This window comes from Podarcis pityusensis (assembly GCF_964106645.2).
Source record: "Podarcis pityusensis genome assembly, chromosome: 2".
Lineage (NCBI taxonomy): Eukaryota > Metazoa > Chordata > Lepidosauria > Squamata > Lacertidae > Podarcis > Podarcis pityusensis.
The window spans coordinates 89,494,473-89,512,232 of NC_138029.1; the positions used below are offsets into that span (position 1 = coordinate 89,494,473).

Here is a 17,760-nt window from a genome sequence, read left to right on the forward strand (position 1 = left end):
TGTATGGGACAATGACAATAAAGATTATTGTATCATATCATATCGAGGGGGGATTGACACCCCTAGGATTCCTTCTTCTTCTTGTCAGCTATTTTAACATAGGTAGTTTTGTCATTATCAGGCACACTCTGAAAAGGTAAAGGTAAAGGTACCCCTGACCGTTAGGTCCAGTTGCGGATGACTCTGGGGTTGCTTGCTCATCTCGCTCTATAGGCCGAGGGAGCCGGTATTTGTCCACAGACAGTTTTTCCGGGTCATGTGGCCAGCATGACTAAGCCGCTTCTGGCGAACCAAAGTAGCGCACGGAAACGCCATTTACCTTCCCGCCAGAGCGGTACCTATTTTTCTACTTGCACTTTGACATGCTTTCGAACTGCTAGGTTGGCAGGAGCTGGGACTGAACAATGGGAGCTCACCCCGTCATGGAGATTCGAACTGCCGACCTTCCAATTGGCAAGCCCTAGGCTCTGTGGTTTCGACGCCACCTGCGTCCCTAGGCACACTCTTAGACACCCTTATTTCTGATTCTGTCAATTCAACATTCGGGGGGGGGGCTTTTTTAAAAAAAACAACACTTTGTGTCTTCTGTTACATCTTAACAGAGCAAGCAAAAGTGCACCACACCTTCATTTAGAAAAAGAAAAATTATTTTTATTTCCTTAAAGTCTCAGGAACACCAACTTTTCCCTGACACCTCCCCCTCCCCGCAAATCAGAGCAGATCCCCACTCCATTCAGCGGAACTGAATCAGTTTGGCCTTTCAGCAGGGACCTTAATAGTTTGATTGATTGCCAAAATGATGACATTTCCATATACTCACTCTGCTATTCAACCGAAAGAGTGGAAACATTGTGTGAGCTCAAACTTTATATTAGCTGGTGTGGCTCAGAAATAAAGTGTATGATGTTAATCTGGAAGTGTAGCTGCTCTTCATCCAGCTTTGATCACAGTGTTTTAGTAAGAAGTTCAACAAATTGTGGGGAAAGGAGATTGGGCAAAATTAAGAGGAAAACTAAGTGGAGAGTTTATTTGTACCATGTTCATCATATGATGACTACAGAATCAAGCGCTGACTCACATATATGCCACTAGAAAGCAAACACGATAGAGAGAACTTGCACTGTCACTAGGCACCACTTCAAACAGGGCAAGCCCAAGAAATTTTGCTGGGAGATAAGCCCCAGAAGTGGTGGGAGGTTCAGCTTCCCACAGATTTCTCCTCCCACCCATGAAATTTGCCAGGTGATTCCCCCCTTGCACCCCTCAGCCCCACTGTGACTCAGAATTTGAGCTGAAAGTTCTTTGTCGAGAACATTTGTTTCAGTACCATCATAAGTCCTTCCATTTGTCATTTTGCTTTTGCATCAGTGGTTTGCTAGAAAGACAGAAATAGGTTAGACACTAAGCATGAAGACCAAACTGAATATAGATATACAATGCTACATGTGTTGCAAACATCATGAGATTTGAGCCAGTAATAATTAACTGGAAATGATTAGGAGGGGTAGTGAGCAATGAGCCAAAGCACACTTTCTTCTGCCTTGGGTTTCTTGGACAGCATTGAAAGTCCTGTTGGACTAATCAAGTGCTTGTTTTGCTAATGAAATCTCCCAATGAATGGGAGAAGTCTGTCTAAATGAAAAAAATACGTTGAATGTTACAGTGCCCAAAGCACTTGACAAAAGCTTAGAGGGATATAACATCTGAGAACAATAGGCTGTTTTCAGCTGCAATTGGCTGATTCATTTATTCTTCTGCGTCTTCATTTTTTCCTAGTCAGCAGGTGGGAAAATAGCTCTTCATGGGTCTTTACAGAGGGAACAGGAAGCCAAAATGGCTGTTCAACTACTTAGTGCCCCTCCTTTAAACGCACACACACACAGAGAGAGAGAATGTGTGCCAGCCCTTCTTGGCCTTTGGCCACGTACTTTGCAAACAGCCTACTGGTACAGTATTTGAAACGTGCATTGTACAGTTTGCCAGTGCTTAGCCTCATTTGATTTTGGTGCGTGCGCAAGTTTGTGTGTGTGTGAGTGAATGAGTGAGTGCATGTACTGAGGTCACGATCCATGACCTAATTTCCACCCAGCAGTTGAAGGATAGTTGGCAAATTATGTCTGCTGTGTTAGAATTTACTGCAGTTCATCTTCAACTGGAAAAACAGGGGTGGCCAATGAAAGGATTTCAGAGCATTGCTGTTCTCTGCTGTGCAAGGCCACTCGTTCTGCACCCTCAGAGATGCCTCAGCTTAGCTCAAAGCATAGACTGTGGTAGCTTGGTCCTTGCTCACCTTAGAGACTGTCTTGTACTCTGTGTGCCATCATGGTCTCTTAAATCTGCTAAGAACAGTGCAAGTTGCTGAATCAGTGCACCAAGTATATATGACATGAGGAAGCCATTAGGCTTTCTGGTTAGATGACCATACATGGTCTCCTGTTTTCTCCTTGGCAGCCCCCCACCTCCGCAATGCCACTAGTACAGCAGCCTCTTGGCAAATAGGAGGTGTTGTTGATCTCATCCCACCCTTGTCCCCAGTGTAGATTTTTATCCCCCCCTCCCCCGTTTCTGGTGTAGATCTTCACTTACCCCTTCTTCCCTGGTGGAGTATGTGTGCCATTTTGTGGTTCACCTCAGGTTGGGCTGGCCCTGGTTGAGGTTAACCATCATTTAAGGTTCAGACATAATGCTACACTACTTTTCAATTGTGCAGCTGCACAGGTGGAGGGAAGAGGAAGAGGGAGCTTACAAGTCCCAAGCTCATTAGTGTAAGAAGCCATAGTTTATTTTTACATCTGAATGCTGCCATTGACTAATTGACACTTCCAGCATTCATTCATGAGAGAGAGAGCTACAAAATGCTGGGATTCAAATTCTCTTGCTTGGGTCTCAGGACCATGTCGCATTTATGTTCTACACAGTGTCTAGAAAATAGCTGGCACTCTGTGAATGTGAAATAACAGTTGCAATTTTTTTAATGGCAGAAATAGTGCCAGGAGCATACACTCCGGTTTGAGCCTCATGAGTCACTTAGAATGTAATTGGATGGCCCTAGTTCTTTCCTCAGTTCTGAATCTAGCAGGGAATTGTATGAACTAAAAAATATTTGGTACCTTTTCCCTCTTCTTTCTTGGACTGTGTTTTTCAGATGATGAATTTGGAGACCTTTCGGGTACTGTGATTGATCAGAGTTATTGAGACTGCAAAAGTACTTTACCTGTGATTAATGGTTTCCCAGGCTTTCAGCACTTTAGGCAACAGCATTTTTTTCTTTTTATGGATGCTTACAGCATTACTATTAGGCTTTGGTTTTGCAGAATTAATCATTGCGAGGCTAGCCATCCTGGCTGCTGGAATTAATTCATTTGTCTGAGAATTAATTATAATCACACGTCTATTGAGGCAATTAATAATATAGTAACATTTGCTTGAAATCCATGAGAAAGAAAAACTTTAGTTTCGTTAAGTGATTTTTTTTTTACAGATTTGAGGCATAGCTTTGGCTGCTATAGTGTGATGATGTGTAATAATAATAATAATAATAATAATAATAATAATAATAAATTTTATTTATATCCCGCCCTCCCCAGCCAAAGCCAGGCTCAGGGCGGCTAACAACAAACAAATAATCAAACAATCAAATAACCCAACATTCTAAAACATTTCATTATAAAAATTAATTAAAATCAAATTAATGGCAACCGTTAAGCAAAGTTCTGTGCAGGTTGCCAGAGGAGGGAGTCAGGCTGGGCCCTGACCAAAGGCCTGGCGGAACAACTCTGTCTTGCAGGCCCTGCGGAAAGATGTCAGGTCCCGCAGGGCCCTAGTCTCTTGTGACAGAGCGTTCCACCAGATTGGAGCCGCAGCCGAAAAAGCCCTGGCTCTAGTTGAGGCCAGCCTAACCTCTCTGTGGCCTGGGACCTTCAGGATGTTTTTATTTGCAGACTGTAGGTTCCTCTGTGGGGCATACCAGGGGGTAGTGTAGTGTAGTGAACTCCCAGGGGGAAATAATCTAGAGAAATTCTTGGATTTCTCAATACTGTCAACCTTTAAACTGAAATGGTAAAGGGCAGCAACAGATGTATCACACAGTGCAAATGTTCCTTCTGCTTTTTTTTAAAGACAAATAGAAGAGAAGATAAATGAGCCAACACTGCTTGCCTCATTTCATGCTCATTTTTGTGAGTGTTCACAATCACCTTCCATTTCCTGCTATATTCAGCACTTGTGATCACATCTGTGTTTCGGTGGTGTTCTTTGAAGCAACATTTTCCTTTTTTTTTTTTAAGTAATATTTATTAATAATTTCAAAATTACAAAAAAAAAGAAAAAATAAAGAACAACACTACAATACAAAAAAAGAGAAAAACGCAGAACATAGAAACCAATACAACAATACAGCAAAAGAAAAATAAAAAGAAGGGGGGGGGGAGACACAAATCCCAACTTGCATATCTATAATTTCCATTTGCTTGTTTCATTGACCTCCTCACACCTCCCTTTTTGTATTCTAGTTTAATTAATTATTTCAGCAAATTCTTTCCATCTTTCTCAATTTTTGTTAAAAAATATATCTTAACAATTTAACCTAATAATTAACTCAACAAATCCTTTCCATCTTTCCCCATATTCTGTTATTCAAATTACCTTAATTTATTTAACCTTATCTTACCCCAAAATACCTTAAAGCTTAAATCTTAGTTTTCAAATATACATAGCTCCTGATATCATTTCTGCTTGAGTCATATAGTTTCATTCCAACATTTTCCCTAATATTCATTAAGCTAATTCTAAATAAAAAGTTTCCTTTATAAATTTTCTTCCAATCATCATCCAGCGTCTCTTCTTCCTGGTCTCGGATCGTGTCAGTCCTTACTGTCCATTCCATCTAGTCCATCAACCTGGAAGCCTTCTGTCCGAGGCCCTTAAGTCTCTTCCATGTCCCTTCTGCAGTTCTTCTTCTTGTTGTTTATACTTGCCCTTTTCCTTGTCTTTTGTTGGTCTCTTTCTTAATTTCTTTCCTTTCTCATTGAGGAGTAGGTCTCTGGGGGATTCCAACCCAAAATTGTCTCCATCTCCCTTCATCCAGCCCGCCCATTCCCCACAGTCCCACTCCCCACAGTCCTCGATATAATCCAAAAAGTATTTAAAATCATATTTCAAGGTCTCTCCAAAGTTAGGAACCTCCTCATCTCCAAACTCCCCCTGGCCCACTTCAACTTCAATCTTTAATGACAGCGGCTTATGCTCCTGTAGGGCCTTGGGTCTCTCCATTTGTATTATTTGAGGTGCAACCGCATCTTCCTCCATTTTCATCTGCACTTGCCCAGTCAGTACAGAATCATAGGTTGGTCCCTGGATGATTTCTGTATCAATGTTCCCTGTTTGTCCACAGTTATTAACCACAACAGTCAAATCCATTTTCTCATTCATCAAGTCCATCTTCTCATGCATCTGTTCCAGCAAGGCATTTGTCTTGCATAAAGCAAGCACCCAATCTTCCTCCCAGCTCATCTTTGGTCAAGGTCAGAAAAGACTGTTCCCACGATCTTAATCTCACAGATGTTGGGTCCTCAAGTATACTGCAGCAACAATTTAACAAGCTCCCTCTAGAGGAGGCAATTTCTATTTGTATCCATATTTTTTTTAAAGGCAAAGGAAAGTTACTTTCATTTTCCAGATATTTCAGATGTTTTTCAGATATTTTGTTTCTTTAAAATGCAAAAGGCAACATTAGAATCAACTTGTCTCTCTTCATTAGCTATCTGTCAAAATACAGTGGTGCCTCGCAAGACGAAAAGAATCCGTTCCGCGAGTCTCTTCGTCTTGCGGGTTTTTTCGTCTTGCGAAGCAAGCCCATTAGAGGTTTAGCGGCTTAGCGCTACAGTATTAGCGGCTTAGCCGGCTTAAAGATCGGCTGATAAGCGGCTTAACGATCAGCTGATAAGCGGCTTAAAGATCAGCTGATAAGCGGCTTAGCATCAGCTGTTAAGCGGCTTAAAGATCAGCTGATAAGAGGCTTAGCATCAGCTGTTAAGCGGCTTAAAGATCAGCTGATAAGCGGCTTAGCCATCAGCTGATAAGCGGTTTAGCGGCTTGGGAAAAAGGGGGGGGGAAAGGAAAAAACCCCCGCAGGAACTCGCAAGACATTTTCGTCTTGCGAAGCAAGCACATAGGAAATTCGTTTTGCGAAGCACCGCCAAAACGGAAAACCCTTTCGTCTAGCGGGTTTTCCGTCTTGCGAGGCATTCGTCTTGCGGGGCACCACTGTATTCCATTCACAGTCAATGAACCTCTCCAACAGTTTCTGTCTCTGACACCCCGTTCCCAGGTTAGAGACGGTGGAAACTTATCCTTCTTCACTCCCTCTCCTGCTAGGGTTAAACAGAGTCCCCCCCCCTTTTCTCCTGCTTCCAAGGGGGGTTTCAGTGATTCTGAATGAAGGAAATTTAGGCTTTTTTGACAGCTTTCCCGGCTTTAGCTTACAAAATTTTTGCTTTAGTCTATATACAAAAAGCGGAAGGCGGACTTCCTGTTTTGCACCTTCCCGCTTCGATACCAAATTAAGCAATTTCTTGATCCAATTTTCCGTTTCTACTCACGGGTACTTGTTTTAAAGTCCAATTGTCCACAGCAACATTTTCCTTTGGTTTAAATCTTCTTCACCACAGCCCTTGGTTCCATGTGTCCACATTGCCATTTGTTACCAGTGGCTTTAATAACCCACTTGATCTGTTCAGTGACACCACAACACATTGTGTAATGCGATGGTATCATGGATGAAAATTATCAAAGTTTCTGGGTCACCACAGTCAGTAAGGCAGAAGTGTGGGCAAATGAGGACTGTGAGAGGAGTGAAAATGCAGCTGAGAAGCACCAGTGTCAGCCAGAAAGACATAAAAGGACATCAAATAACCCTGACATTTGAAAATGTTTAGTGCATCTCTGACATAGACTCGTGAACATCAGCCCTAATCCTCAACCACCCCACCAGCCCACATGGAGAGTGGAAAATTCTCCTGTTAGATAAATCTTGCTCTTTTTCAGGTAGAGTAGTTTGTGTTAGAAAGAAAGAAAAAATACATTTCAGATTAAAGGAGAATAATACAATTACAAAGATATATATTAAATATCTAAAAGCAGCAGTCAGTTTTAAAATCAAGAGCAGCAGATTCAAACATGAAAGCCTATTTCGAAAATACGATAAGGAGGAAGCCTGACTTGTCTCCACTTGGAGGGTATTCCAGAGCCTTGACACCATCACTGAATATGCTCACTTTTGTAATACACCGAGTTGATGGCAAGGAGGACAAAGCAGATATTAAAGCCCAAGCAGGGCAACATAGAAGCAGGCAGCCCTTAAAGTAATTATGTCTGGGACCATTTGGGATAGGGCTGGGCCATTTTTTTCAGTTCATGTGGGGCAAAAATAAAATGCCCCCCCAAAAAAACCACAGGAGGGGGAATTCTGAGAAATAATAATAATAATATAATACTAATACTCTGGGCAGCTCCCAATCGAGTATTAAAAACAATACAGCATTAAAAAATGTTCAGATTGGCTTTCCTTAGTTAGATGAGATGGCCAAAATTGTTTTCATTTTAATCAGTTATCATTGTCAATTTAAAAAACCCAAGCAAACAGCTGTTTGCAGCTGCTGTACAACTCCACAGCCACCCCACTGCATGTTCTGTAGCCTGTGACAGAATTACAATGGGAGTTAAACTACACTGCATCATGTCACATAGTGAATTCCATGATAAGTCTGGCCCAGGCTCCAGGAAGCACAGACCATAGAAACCCTGGTTGGTTATGTGGCTGCTCACAGAGAGACTGCACTGGTCTCTACCCCCCCCCATCTTTCTTTAAGGGGGGGATAAAAGTAAAGGTAAAGGTACCCCTGCCCGTACGGGCCAGTCTTGCCAGACTCTAGGGTTGTGCGCTCATCTCACTCTATAGGCCGGGAGTCAGCGCTGTCCACAGACACTTCCGGGTCACGTGGCCAGCGTGACAAGCTGCATCTGGCGAGCCAGCGCAGCACACGGAACGCCGTTTACCTTCCCGCTTAAGGGGGGATATATATATATTTTTTAAAGCCCTCAACCACCTTGTCTAACTTGGGTTAGCCAAACACACCCACCCTCAAATATTTCTCAGAATTTATCCTAACCCCACCCTGCAAACCATCAGAAAATCTATTCCTTCAGGGATAGAATGGATTCCCCCCCCCCCAAAAAAAAGTGGAGGCAGATTTTCAGGATACCGTGGGTTGTATCTAACATTAGTTTTACTCAGAGTAGAGTATACCCTTTGAAATTCATGGGCATGACTAATTTGGGTCCTTTCATTTCAGTGGATCTTAGTTGGATACAATCCCTTTAGTTCAGAGCTTGAAAGATGAATAGTCAATGTTCTCTCAGATTGGTATGGTGTGTTTCATGGGACTGAGTAACAGTCCCTATTAATTTGAGGTGAAAATACCAAAAGTTCCAGATTAATTTGAGAGGAAAAGATTGAACGTGCCTATACATTTTTTGAGTATCTGTGTAGTTCTTCATGAGTGGAAATGGAAAGTGGCAAAGTGATACAGTGCTAGTATTAATGATGGAGGGAGATAATGTGCCAAGCTTTCGGAGCAATTTACCAGCAGTGGTAAAGGTGTAGCAGTAGAATGGCTACGCTGTGTAAACTTCACTTTTACTTTGTGCTTGCTGGGGAAAGTCAACATAGTTTTTGAAAGCAGCCATAAAATTTCGAGTTTCTTCACTGAAACCATGAGTGTTTGATTTTGCATTGCATCTAACCCGATCTTTGAAGCTACCTAAATGCATAAAGTATGAATGGCATCTTTGGATGAGATATATGGCCATGGTAGTTTCCTATTAAAGCACTCTCTTGCACTCACGTAGCATGTTTTGTCATACCGCATGCAGTGTGACTGGGAAATGGTCATTCACAATTTTGGGAGGATGGTGGCTGCTATTTCTATTAACTCTGCTGAATCTTTGCTTTTGGTGGATTGTTAAAACAGCTGCACTCTCCTCTGCCTGGTACTCCACTCTGGCTGGTAACATTCTAAATTTTTGCTTGTTCTGTGTACAGTAGTCTGTAATAACACAAACTCTCACCAGGATTTATCCAAAGTGTCTGGACATGGAATATCCTGTCTCAAGTTTAAAAGTGTAATGATATTAAAGCAATGTTTAAGGCTGCAGTTCTAACTCCACTCAGCTGAGAGTAGAGATGGAAAGACCTGTCCATTTTGATTCTCTCAGTTTCTCCTTTTTCCAATCTTAAATTCAGCTCTCCATATTCCTGCAGCAATCAGCAACTTTAAAAATATCCTCATGAAAATCCATCAGCATTTTAGCGTGACTTTCTCCTAATAAACATATTTTTTTGTGTACAGTTTTGACTCATAGACACATTTCCCCAAGAATTTTTCCTAATGTACGTTGTTTTCACTAAGATGGTCATTTTTAATGCATGCTTTTACCTCATGTATTCACTTTTGTGAACGTTGTTTGTTTGGAGACCTGCATCACAATATTTGGATAAGTGTGAATTTCAATGGATGGCTACATTTTGGTTCTCATAATTGTTTAACAAAGTGTGAATTCAATAGATTTGTCTTTAAATGGGAACTGAATTGATTTTCTCCCTCATCTTCACCGGAACCCCACTGAATTCAGTAAGAATCACTTCTTAGTACACATGGCTAGAATTGTAATGTAAACCCTTTGGGTCTTACTAGGGTTTGGCCCAGTGCGTAAACACTGGGTTGAGGATCATACTCAAAGGCACCAAGTGAACTTTCATCCATGTTTGTCATCCAGTATAATGTTGGTGTTGACAACATCTTCACTAGATCCAGATGGCTTCCTAGTTTAATTCAAAGCACTCAGCATGACATTTGAAGTTCAAAATCAGCTCGGTCCATGACACATCAAGGATCACTTTCTAGAATATGAACTTATTCATATATTCAGATCTTTCTCCAGGGGCCCGGCCTGTGTGTGGCCTTCCCCATCTGAGACTGAATGGGAAATTCCTTAGGAACAGGCCCTCACAGCACTGCTTCATCTCTCTCAGCTTTCAGGAGCCAGGCAAAGGTGGTTTTATTTCAGAAGTGTGGACTGTTTTAAGTTTAATTTCTGGCTAGGTTTTGCTGCTTAGTTAGCTTCAGCTGTGTTAATTGTTGTTTTTTATTTTTGATAATTTTACAGTTAATAATTTCCACATGTGTGGTGGATGATACCACCTCACTATGGATTTTTAATTGAGAGGCAGGATATGCATATTTTTAAAATAAATATCTGGTTAGCATTTATGTGAACACGAACATAACATAAGGACATAAGAAGAGACCTGCTGGATCAGGCCAATGGTCCATCTAGTCCAGCATCCTGTTCTCACATTTGAGCCTGCAAACAGGTAACTTTTAGTTGCAAGGAACAATTCCCCTCAGAAGCCCTAATAGTGCTTTGCTGCAGTTGAATTTTGTAACAAAACAAAACATGGGAGGACAGCGATGCTGTGTGTGGATTCCAAAATGTAAGGGAAGGGAGGACATCAATTCTGGAGAAAAAGGCTAGTGTACAAGCAACTGTGTAGACCAGGCATAGGCAAACTCGGCCCTCCAGATGTTTTGGGACTACACTCCCATCATCCCTAGCTAACAGGACCAGTGGTCAGGGGTGATGGGAGTTGTAGTCCCAAAACGTCTGGAGGGCTGAGTTTGCCTATGCCTGGTGTAGACCTACATACAGGATAAAAATGCTATGACACATGAAAACAGTGACACTGAGGGAAAGAGAGGAAGTTCCAGGCGCAAGAACATTGTGTTCTTGTGTGTGTATGTGTGTCACAGGATATCCTTTGATCAGCTGGAATTCTCGTCACCCACAATCCAACTATGTCTCTTACCAGGCATATTCCTGGTACAGTGGTACCTCCGGTTACGGACCATATCCCAAAAAGTCCATAACCGGAGGCACCCTTCTGCACATGTGCGCGACACGCAGAGCACTTCTGTGCATGCACGTGCGGCAAAACCCAGAAGTATACACTTTTGGGTTGGCTGCATTTGCAACCCGAAGTTTACGTATCCAGAGGGATACGTAAGCAGAGGTACGACTGTATTAGCAATAACTACAGTGTCATTGTGATATTCCAGGTAGTTTTTGTCTGTTGCAAGAGTTATTGGTATGTAGAAACAGCAAAGGAAGGTCCGATCAGGACAGATAAAACTTTTTTTTTTAAATGAAACCAAGAAGCTTTGTAACATCCACATCTGCTGCGGCTGCTATCAACGAAGAACCCCAGGGAGCTTTCAAACTCTGCAACTTTCAGAGGACATCTCTTTCATGCTGGCTTTCCAGTCGACGGGTCCCACTCTTCCTCTCTCGGTTGCTCGTTCTTCCTCCCTTCCTTCCTCTTTCTTGTGCAATTAAAATCTCCAGGCACTTCCATGGTTTATTGGGATGCAGAGGAAGAATTGGGAAAGCGCTGGATGTTTTTCTAAGTGATTCCATATGGTCCTCCACTGCTAGCAGAAGCTTACAGCTTGCTTCCAGTTCCCTCCGGTGTGCATTTACTTTTGTAGACAACGAAAGATCCAGTTATTTTTCCCATAAAGATTAGATTGGCAGAAAAGAAGACATTTTGCCTGCAAGAGCCTTAGCGCAGGCCAGAACGAGGAACACCCAGCTGCCTGGCTCAGACTCCTCTCTAAGTGTATCCGCTCCAGGGGAATAAAGAGAAAGATTTATACCCATGAATAGTTCTTCAGGATACTTGCCAGGCACGGTAGAAATACTCGGCTAGCTTCTGAAGGCAGCCCTGTTTAGGGAAGCTTTTAATGTTTGATGTATCATAGTATTTTAATATTTTTTTGGAAGCCGCCCAGAGTGGCTGGGGAAACCCAGCCAGATGGGCGGGGTATAAATAATAAATTATTATTATTATTATTATTATCTGCACAAACCCTGCCATGTTTTGTTACTGTCAGAAGGGCATAGACTTATGGGATGATGCAGGATAACAGAGGAGGAGCAGAGATCACCAGTAGCATAGTGGCTCAGTTTTGGTCATCAGGTCCATGGGCACTTTGGCACAGCAGTTTAATACAGCATAGGGACACGGGTGGCGCTGTGGGTTAAACCACAGAGCCTAGGACTTGCCAATCAGAAGGTCTGTGGTTCGAATCCCCTTGACGGGGTGAGCTCCTGTTGCTCAGTCCCTGCTCCTGCCAACCTAGCAGTTCGAAAGCACGTCAAAGTGCAAGTAGATAAGTAGGTACCACTCCAGTGGGAAGGTAAATGGCGTTTCCATGCGCTGCTCTGGTTCGCCAGAAGCAGCTTAATCACGCTGGCCACATGACCCGGAAGCTGTACGCCGGCTCCCTCGGCCAATAAAGTGAGATGAGCACCGCAAGCCCAGAGTCGGTCACAACTGGACCTAATGGTCAGGGGTCCCTTTACCTTTACCTTTATGCACAGCATCCACATGGCATTGCCCTCATCAAGTATTTTCTTATTTAATCCAGATTTGCCATTTCCGCAGAAAATCATATAATTAAAAAGAAGACATGGAAATGGTAAATCCAGCCTCCCAACTAAACTTGGATAGCGTGACAGTGGTTCTAAACCAGACCAAAGGAATGAAGTTTTATTTACCTCATGATAAAGTGACAGAAAAGTGCTTCGCAGAAGCCCAGTGAGGCCCTGATAGATGTCGCTGAATTTGATAGCAACATGCTTAACTCACGCCATGTCTTATGTGTTATCTGGGAATCAAAGGAAAAAGAAGTGAAAGGTGTGGGGGAAAGTGCTTTTGCTACTCTGCTGTTTACTATTCAAACAATATAGCTTGTATTTAGCAGCACCAACCATTTTCAAGGTGCAAATAGTCACAAATGTATACCATAAGGCTGAAAACTTTTGGCAAAAGGGATGATGGGCAGTCTATGGTAAAGGAAAGGTGCTATGCATCCTATCACCATATGTTCCATTGTTTAACCTTTTCACCAAACACAGTTCCTAGAGTTGAAATTTGGTTCAAACAAAGCCTTCCTTGGCAGTGGGGTAGTTTTGCTTATTGCTACCACAACGAAAGGACACGCACAACTTGAACGCGGTCCCATTTGACATACATTTAAAAATCAACAATGACAAAACAATTGCTATGGGTTACTGTTGGTGGGCACCATTCCCCCCTTTTGCCTTGTTTTTGCTGCCGGCTTTTGTGGAATAAATGGACCTGCTGATGTGTGACAACACAAGCCCAACTAACAAGGGCTAGCAGTGAGGCAAGATGCTTATTACAAAAAGGACAGATGAACAGTGATTTATGATTTGGTTCCATTGAAATGCCTTGGAGCTATATATTTTCTGCTAGATACTGGCCTGCGGGTCTCTGCAGAAACCGTACAATCATCTGTGAAAAGATGACTCAGATCCCTGGGCTCTGAAAGTCTGGGGAGCAAACTGCTGCATGCCTTTCACACTCTTTTCAAATAGCATGCATTTTGCGTTGTGCCTTTCCAGATGTGTTTGCTGGTGGTGTTGACAGTGACACTGTTCACTTCCAAGAGATTCCATCTCATGCTAGGGACCTTAATAGTGCAATTCTTTGCATGTTTACTCAGAAGTAAGCCCCAATGAGTCCAAAGGGACTTACTTCCAGGTAAGCAGGAATATGATTGCAGCTTAAATCCAGTAGTGCTGCCTCTACATCTCTATGATTGGGGCGAAGGGGAGTACATAACTATCATAATTTTTAGTGGAGGGGTTTTGTGGTTTTTCTGAAGTGCCTTGACTATTGCATAAGGGCAGACAGAACTGAAATTCCAGTTTTCCACATGGATGTGCAAGGAATTTGTTATCTTGAAAAACAACACTATAATGAAGTCTGTTTTGAGGAAGGATTTATTTAGCGAAGGCAGATGTTGTAGGGCAAGGAAGTAGTACTGAGGAAAATATAAAAGGGCGCGTCAGTGAGGTGAACAAAGGGTGACCATAATGCATTAGGTTTTTTGTTTGTTTTTTACAAAGGGGATTAAGGGAAAGATGGAATTGAAATGTAGTTTGGAGCAGAACAGTAGGAAGTCTTTAAATATGAAGACTAGAGATAGAAAATTGATGTATAAAATTAAGGAAACTAGTACATAGGTTTTGGTAATGTTATTGTGGTGATACAAAACTAGACAGGTTGTTTTCATGGGAAAAGATTTTCTTTAGCATTGTAAAAAGTGGTTCAAACCAACAAACAAGGAGTTGGTGGAAGAAGATTGGAAGAAATTTAAAGACTATCTACAGAAATACTGCAAAATTAATGAATGTTAGAATGATGTTGGATTGAAGTTAAGTGGTTTTTAGCAGCAAGGTTATATAGGAATATGTAAAAATGGATTGTTAACAGGTGATAATCTAAAGTTATAATATATTAAGATAAAAGATTAAGATAAAATCAAAGAGGGAAAGGATTTGCTGAATTAACTAATTTGAACTGGAATACAAAAAAGGGAGGTGTGAGGAGGTCGGGGAAACAAGCAAATGAAAGATAAGATATGGAAAGACTAATCTGTTTTTTAACTGTTTTTATCTTGTATTTTCATCTTGTATTTTTATTTTCTCTTTTTTTTCTCTTTTTTTTCTTTCTTTTTTTGCTTATTTTTGTAATATGTTGAAACTTTAATAAATATCTTTTCTTTAAAAAAACAAACCAACAAACAAGGAGACAATCATTGTCCCTCTGGTCTAGTTCTCTCATTTGTGACATCTCAGATTTCACACAGTGCCTCTGTGTCAAGTTTGTACCCTGTTTCAAGGGTCTTTCTGAAAGGTTTTCAAGCTCTTGACAAGGGAGCACTTGAATCCTACAAGAGGACTGTGTGACATCAGAAAATTATGGTTTGGGTCAACCTTAACTTAGTTGAAGAAATGTGAGGCAACAAGAGGTAAGGAAAGCAAACGGCTAGTCAGGAAGAGAAATGACCAAGGCACAGACAGGAAATTTGGCACTGAATGGCAGATTTTGAATATGGTAGTCAGGAACCTGCAAGTAGGATTTGGTAACAGCCTACAGATGATATTCTGAATTGTGTGTACACAGGATTTCTATGAAGCTGTCTTAAAAGTGCTGGGAGATGAAGATAACAATGACCATGAAGAAGCAAAGCTCAAGGAAGGATTGAATGAGATCCCAGAAATCTACAAACTGCACCAAGAAATACTGGAAGAGCTGGAAGAAAAAGTTCTCAATTGGTAAGTGATTTAGCAAGGCCTTTATGCCATCTCAGGACGGCATCCATTTCCCGACATCCTGAAATCTTTAGGAAAACCAAGCACCTATTTCTTTTGAATAGAGGGAGAATCAAAAGTAACCAAATGAGAGACAACTTGCCTCTGTGATGGCCTCACCCTGAATGCTAAGAGGCTATCCTTCACCCTGAGATTTTACTTTATATCTGTTACAAGAACATGGTAGCATGATATGTAATAACTCCAGATGCTATGCACTCAGGCATTATATATCTGGCTACTGAGTGACCTCATTTTCAATAGATTCCAGATATGTTTCCTCTACCATTGTTAAAGTACATTTTGCTGGAAGGTTGGGATCCCGATAACAAGAAAGGAAGTCACAGATACCTTCTGCAGTATTTGTGTAAGCGAAAAGAGATGAGCAAAAGCCACACTGAGCCTGAATGGATAGGGTGGGATATCAAAATTTTAAATATATAGAACATATTTATTTGCCATCAAGACAAATAATAGCCTACCAACCATATATTGTGCTTGTGGGACGTTTGACGAAATCCTTGTTTTCAAAGTCCTAGGCCAGCTCCCTGAACAGGAGGTTTGTTGAGGTTCTGCTAGGCCAGCAGATGTGGCCAGTGGACTGTCTTCAGATAGGTGTGTTGAATCATGTGTAGACCTGGAGTATTAAAAAGGCCTGTTCTTCACAAAGCAGCTCAGGGCTGATAAATGGGAATGGCTGTGGGCAGTATCCAGTAGAGGTGGGACAGAGCCAAACCAAAGACCCCCTCTGCTGTTTCCCACAGTGGCTAATATGGCTTCCTTGGGAAGCAAAGAATAGGAGATGAGGGCAATAGCACCCTCCTGCTCATGTTACCCAGCAACTGGCAGTTAGAGACATATTGCTTCCAGTGCTGGAGACAGGGTATACAGCCACCATGACTAGTAGCCAATGACAGCCTTATCCTCCATGAATTTGTCTAATCCCTTTTTAATAAACAACAACAACACTCAAGATGGCAGCCATCCCCACATCTTGTGGCAGTGAATTCCATGTGTGTGTGTTCCTTTTGTCTGCACACTAGTCTTCCACCATACAACATCACTGGATGACCCTGGGTTCTAGCGTGATGAGAGAGGGAGAAAAACACCTCCCAATCCACTGTCTCCGCACCATGCATAATCTTCATATGCCTCTATCACAGGCATAGGCAAACTCGGCCCTCCAGATGTTTGGGACTACAATTCCCATCATCCCTAGCTAACAGGACCAGTGGTCAGGGATGATGGGAGTTGTAGTCCCAAACATCTGGAGGGCCGGAGTTTGCCTATGCCTGCTCTATCATGACCTCTCTTACTTCCCTTTTTCCTAAATGAAAAAGCCCCAAACGTTGTAACCTTTCCGTTTGTTTGTTTGTTTGTTTGTTTGTTTGTTTGTTTGTTTATCCTGATGTGGTTTTAGGGAAGATCACCAGAAAGTGGCTGACATTTTCCTCTCCAGGGAATCAAGGTTCATTCACCACACGGCTTACATTATGCAGTTTGATAGGAATTTGGCTTTGCTGGATGAAGCCCGCCTTAAAACTTCCCAGCTGGATACTGTCGTTCGGGAATTTGAGGTAAGGGCCTTTACGACTGTCCTGTAGTTCTCTTTATCACTCTCTCCTTCCTTCCTTGTGTGCCCTCCCTTCAGAGCTCAGAAAGGGTCATGTAGGGGGGTGTTAATGATGACTCAGTTCAGGGATAGCTTTGGAGGAGGGTTAAGTCTGGAGGAGTACCTATTAGATCCACACGCACACCTTCAAGTGAGAAGAATTGGGGTTGCTTGTGAACTTATGTATGGAACGCAAGGGCTGCTATAATAAAACAACAACAACAATGAATGTGTGATCATCCATTCTCACATAACTGTGGGGAGCTATGGGAGATGGAAGCAGCAAGAATTCTAGGTCAGGGATTGTCTTGTTACTGAGCACTCCATACCTGACACCAAATGTATGGGAACCATGTAATTCCTTCATATTCTGTCCTGCACATCCCTGGTTTTTGCTAACTTGCCAGCAGTCTCAGAGGTTATTTTTCCAGCCGTCACAGGGAAAACCATAGGGCTAGTGTGCTCATGCTCAGTGTAGAAGGAATTTAGAATCCCTGAACGGGGCTAATGCAAACTTTGTCCCTCTCTTCTGCTTCCTGCCACAGTGACACTTCTGCTTCTGGTGGTGATGCACACAATGTCAGCCTTAATATATATCCATTGCTCCATTTGTAAAGGGTAGGGGAGGAGAGGTAGTAATATTTACTTATCTGACAGAAAAGGTTACGAGGATAAATTGGCTGCTGTATTTTTAATGTGGCTTGGGCTGTCAGGCCCTTGAGATATGGATTATGTCTCCCTCTGCAGCACATCTGAAATATTAATAATGATAATTCATTAAAATGACCGTTTGTCAACATTTGCCCGTGGATATTTCACTGTCTGAACTCTTGAGGCCAAAAATATAA

General features: G+C 42.0%; 1 protein-coding gene across 5 annotated transcripts in view; it reads left to right on the forward strand.

Moving 5' to 3' along the window:
* FGD5 (FYVE, RhoGEF and PH domain containing 5) overlaps positions 1-17,760 on the forward strand; it is a 134,483-nt gene that overhangs the window by 74,103 nt on the left and 42,620 nt on the right. For all 5 annotated transcript variants that reach the window (XR_013982981.1, XM_080995517.1, XM_080995518.1 and 2 more), the window contains exons 6-7: positions 15,113-15,264; positions 16,721-16,877. Coding sequence is in view for 4 of the 5 variants with exons in the window: in XM_080995517.1 (XP_080851643.1) it covers positions 15,113-15,264; positions 16,721-16,877 (309 nt within the window). In the remaining variant the exon portion in view is untranslated. The remainder of the gene's footprint in view (positions 1-15,112; positions 15,265-16,720; positions 16,878-17,760) is intronic.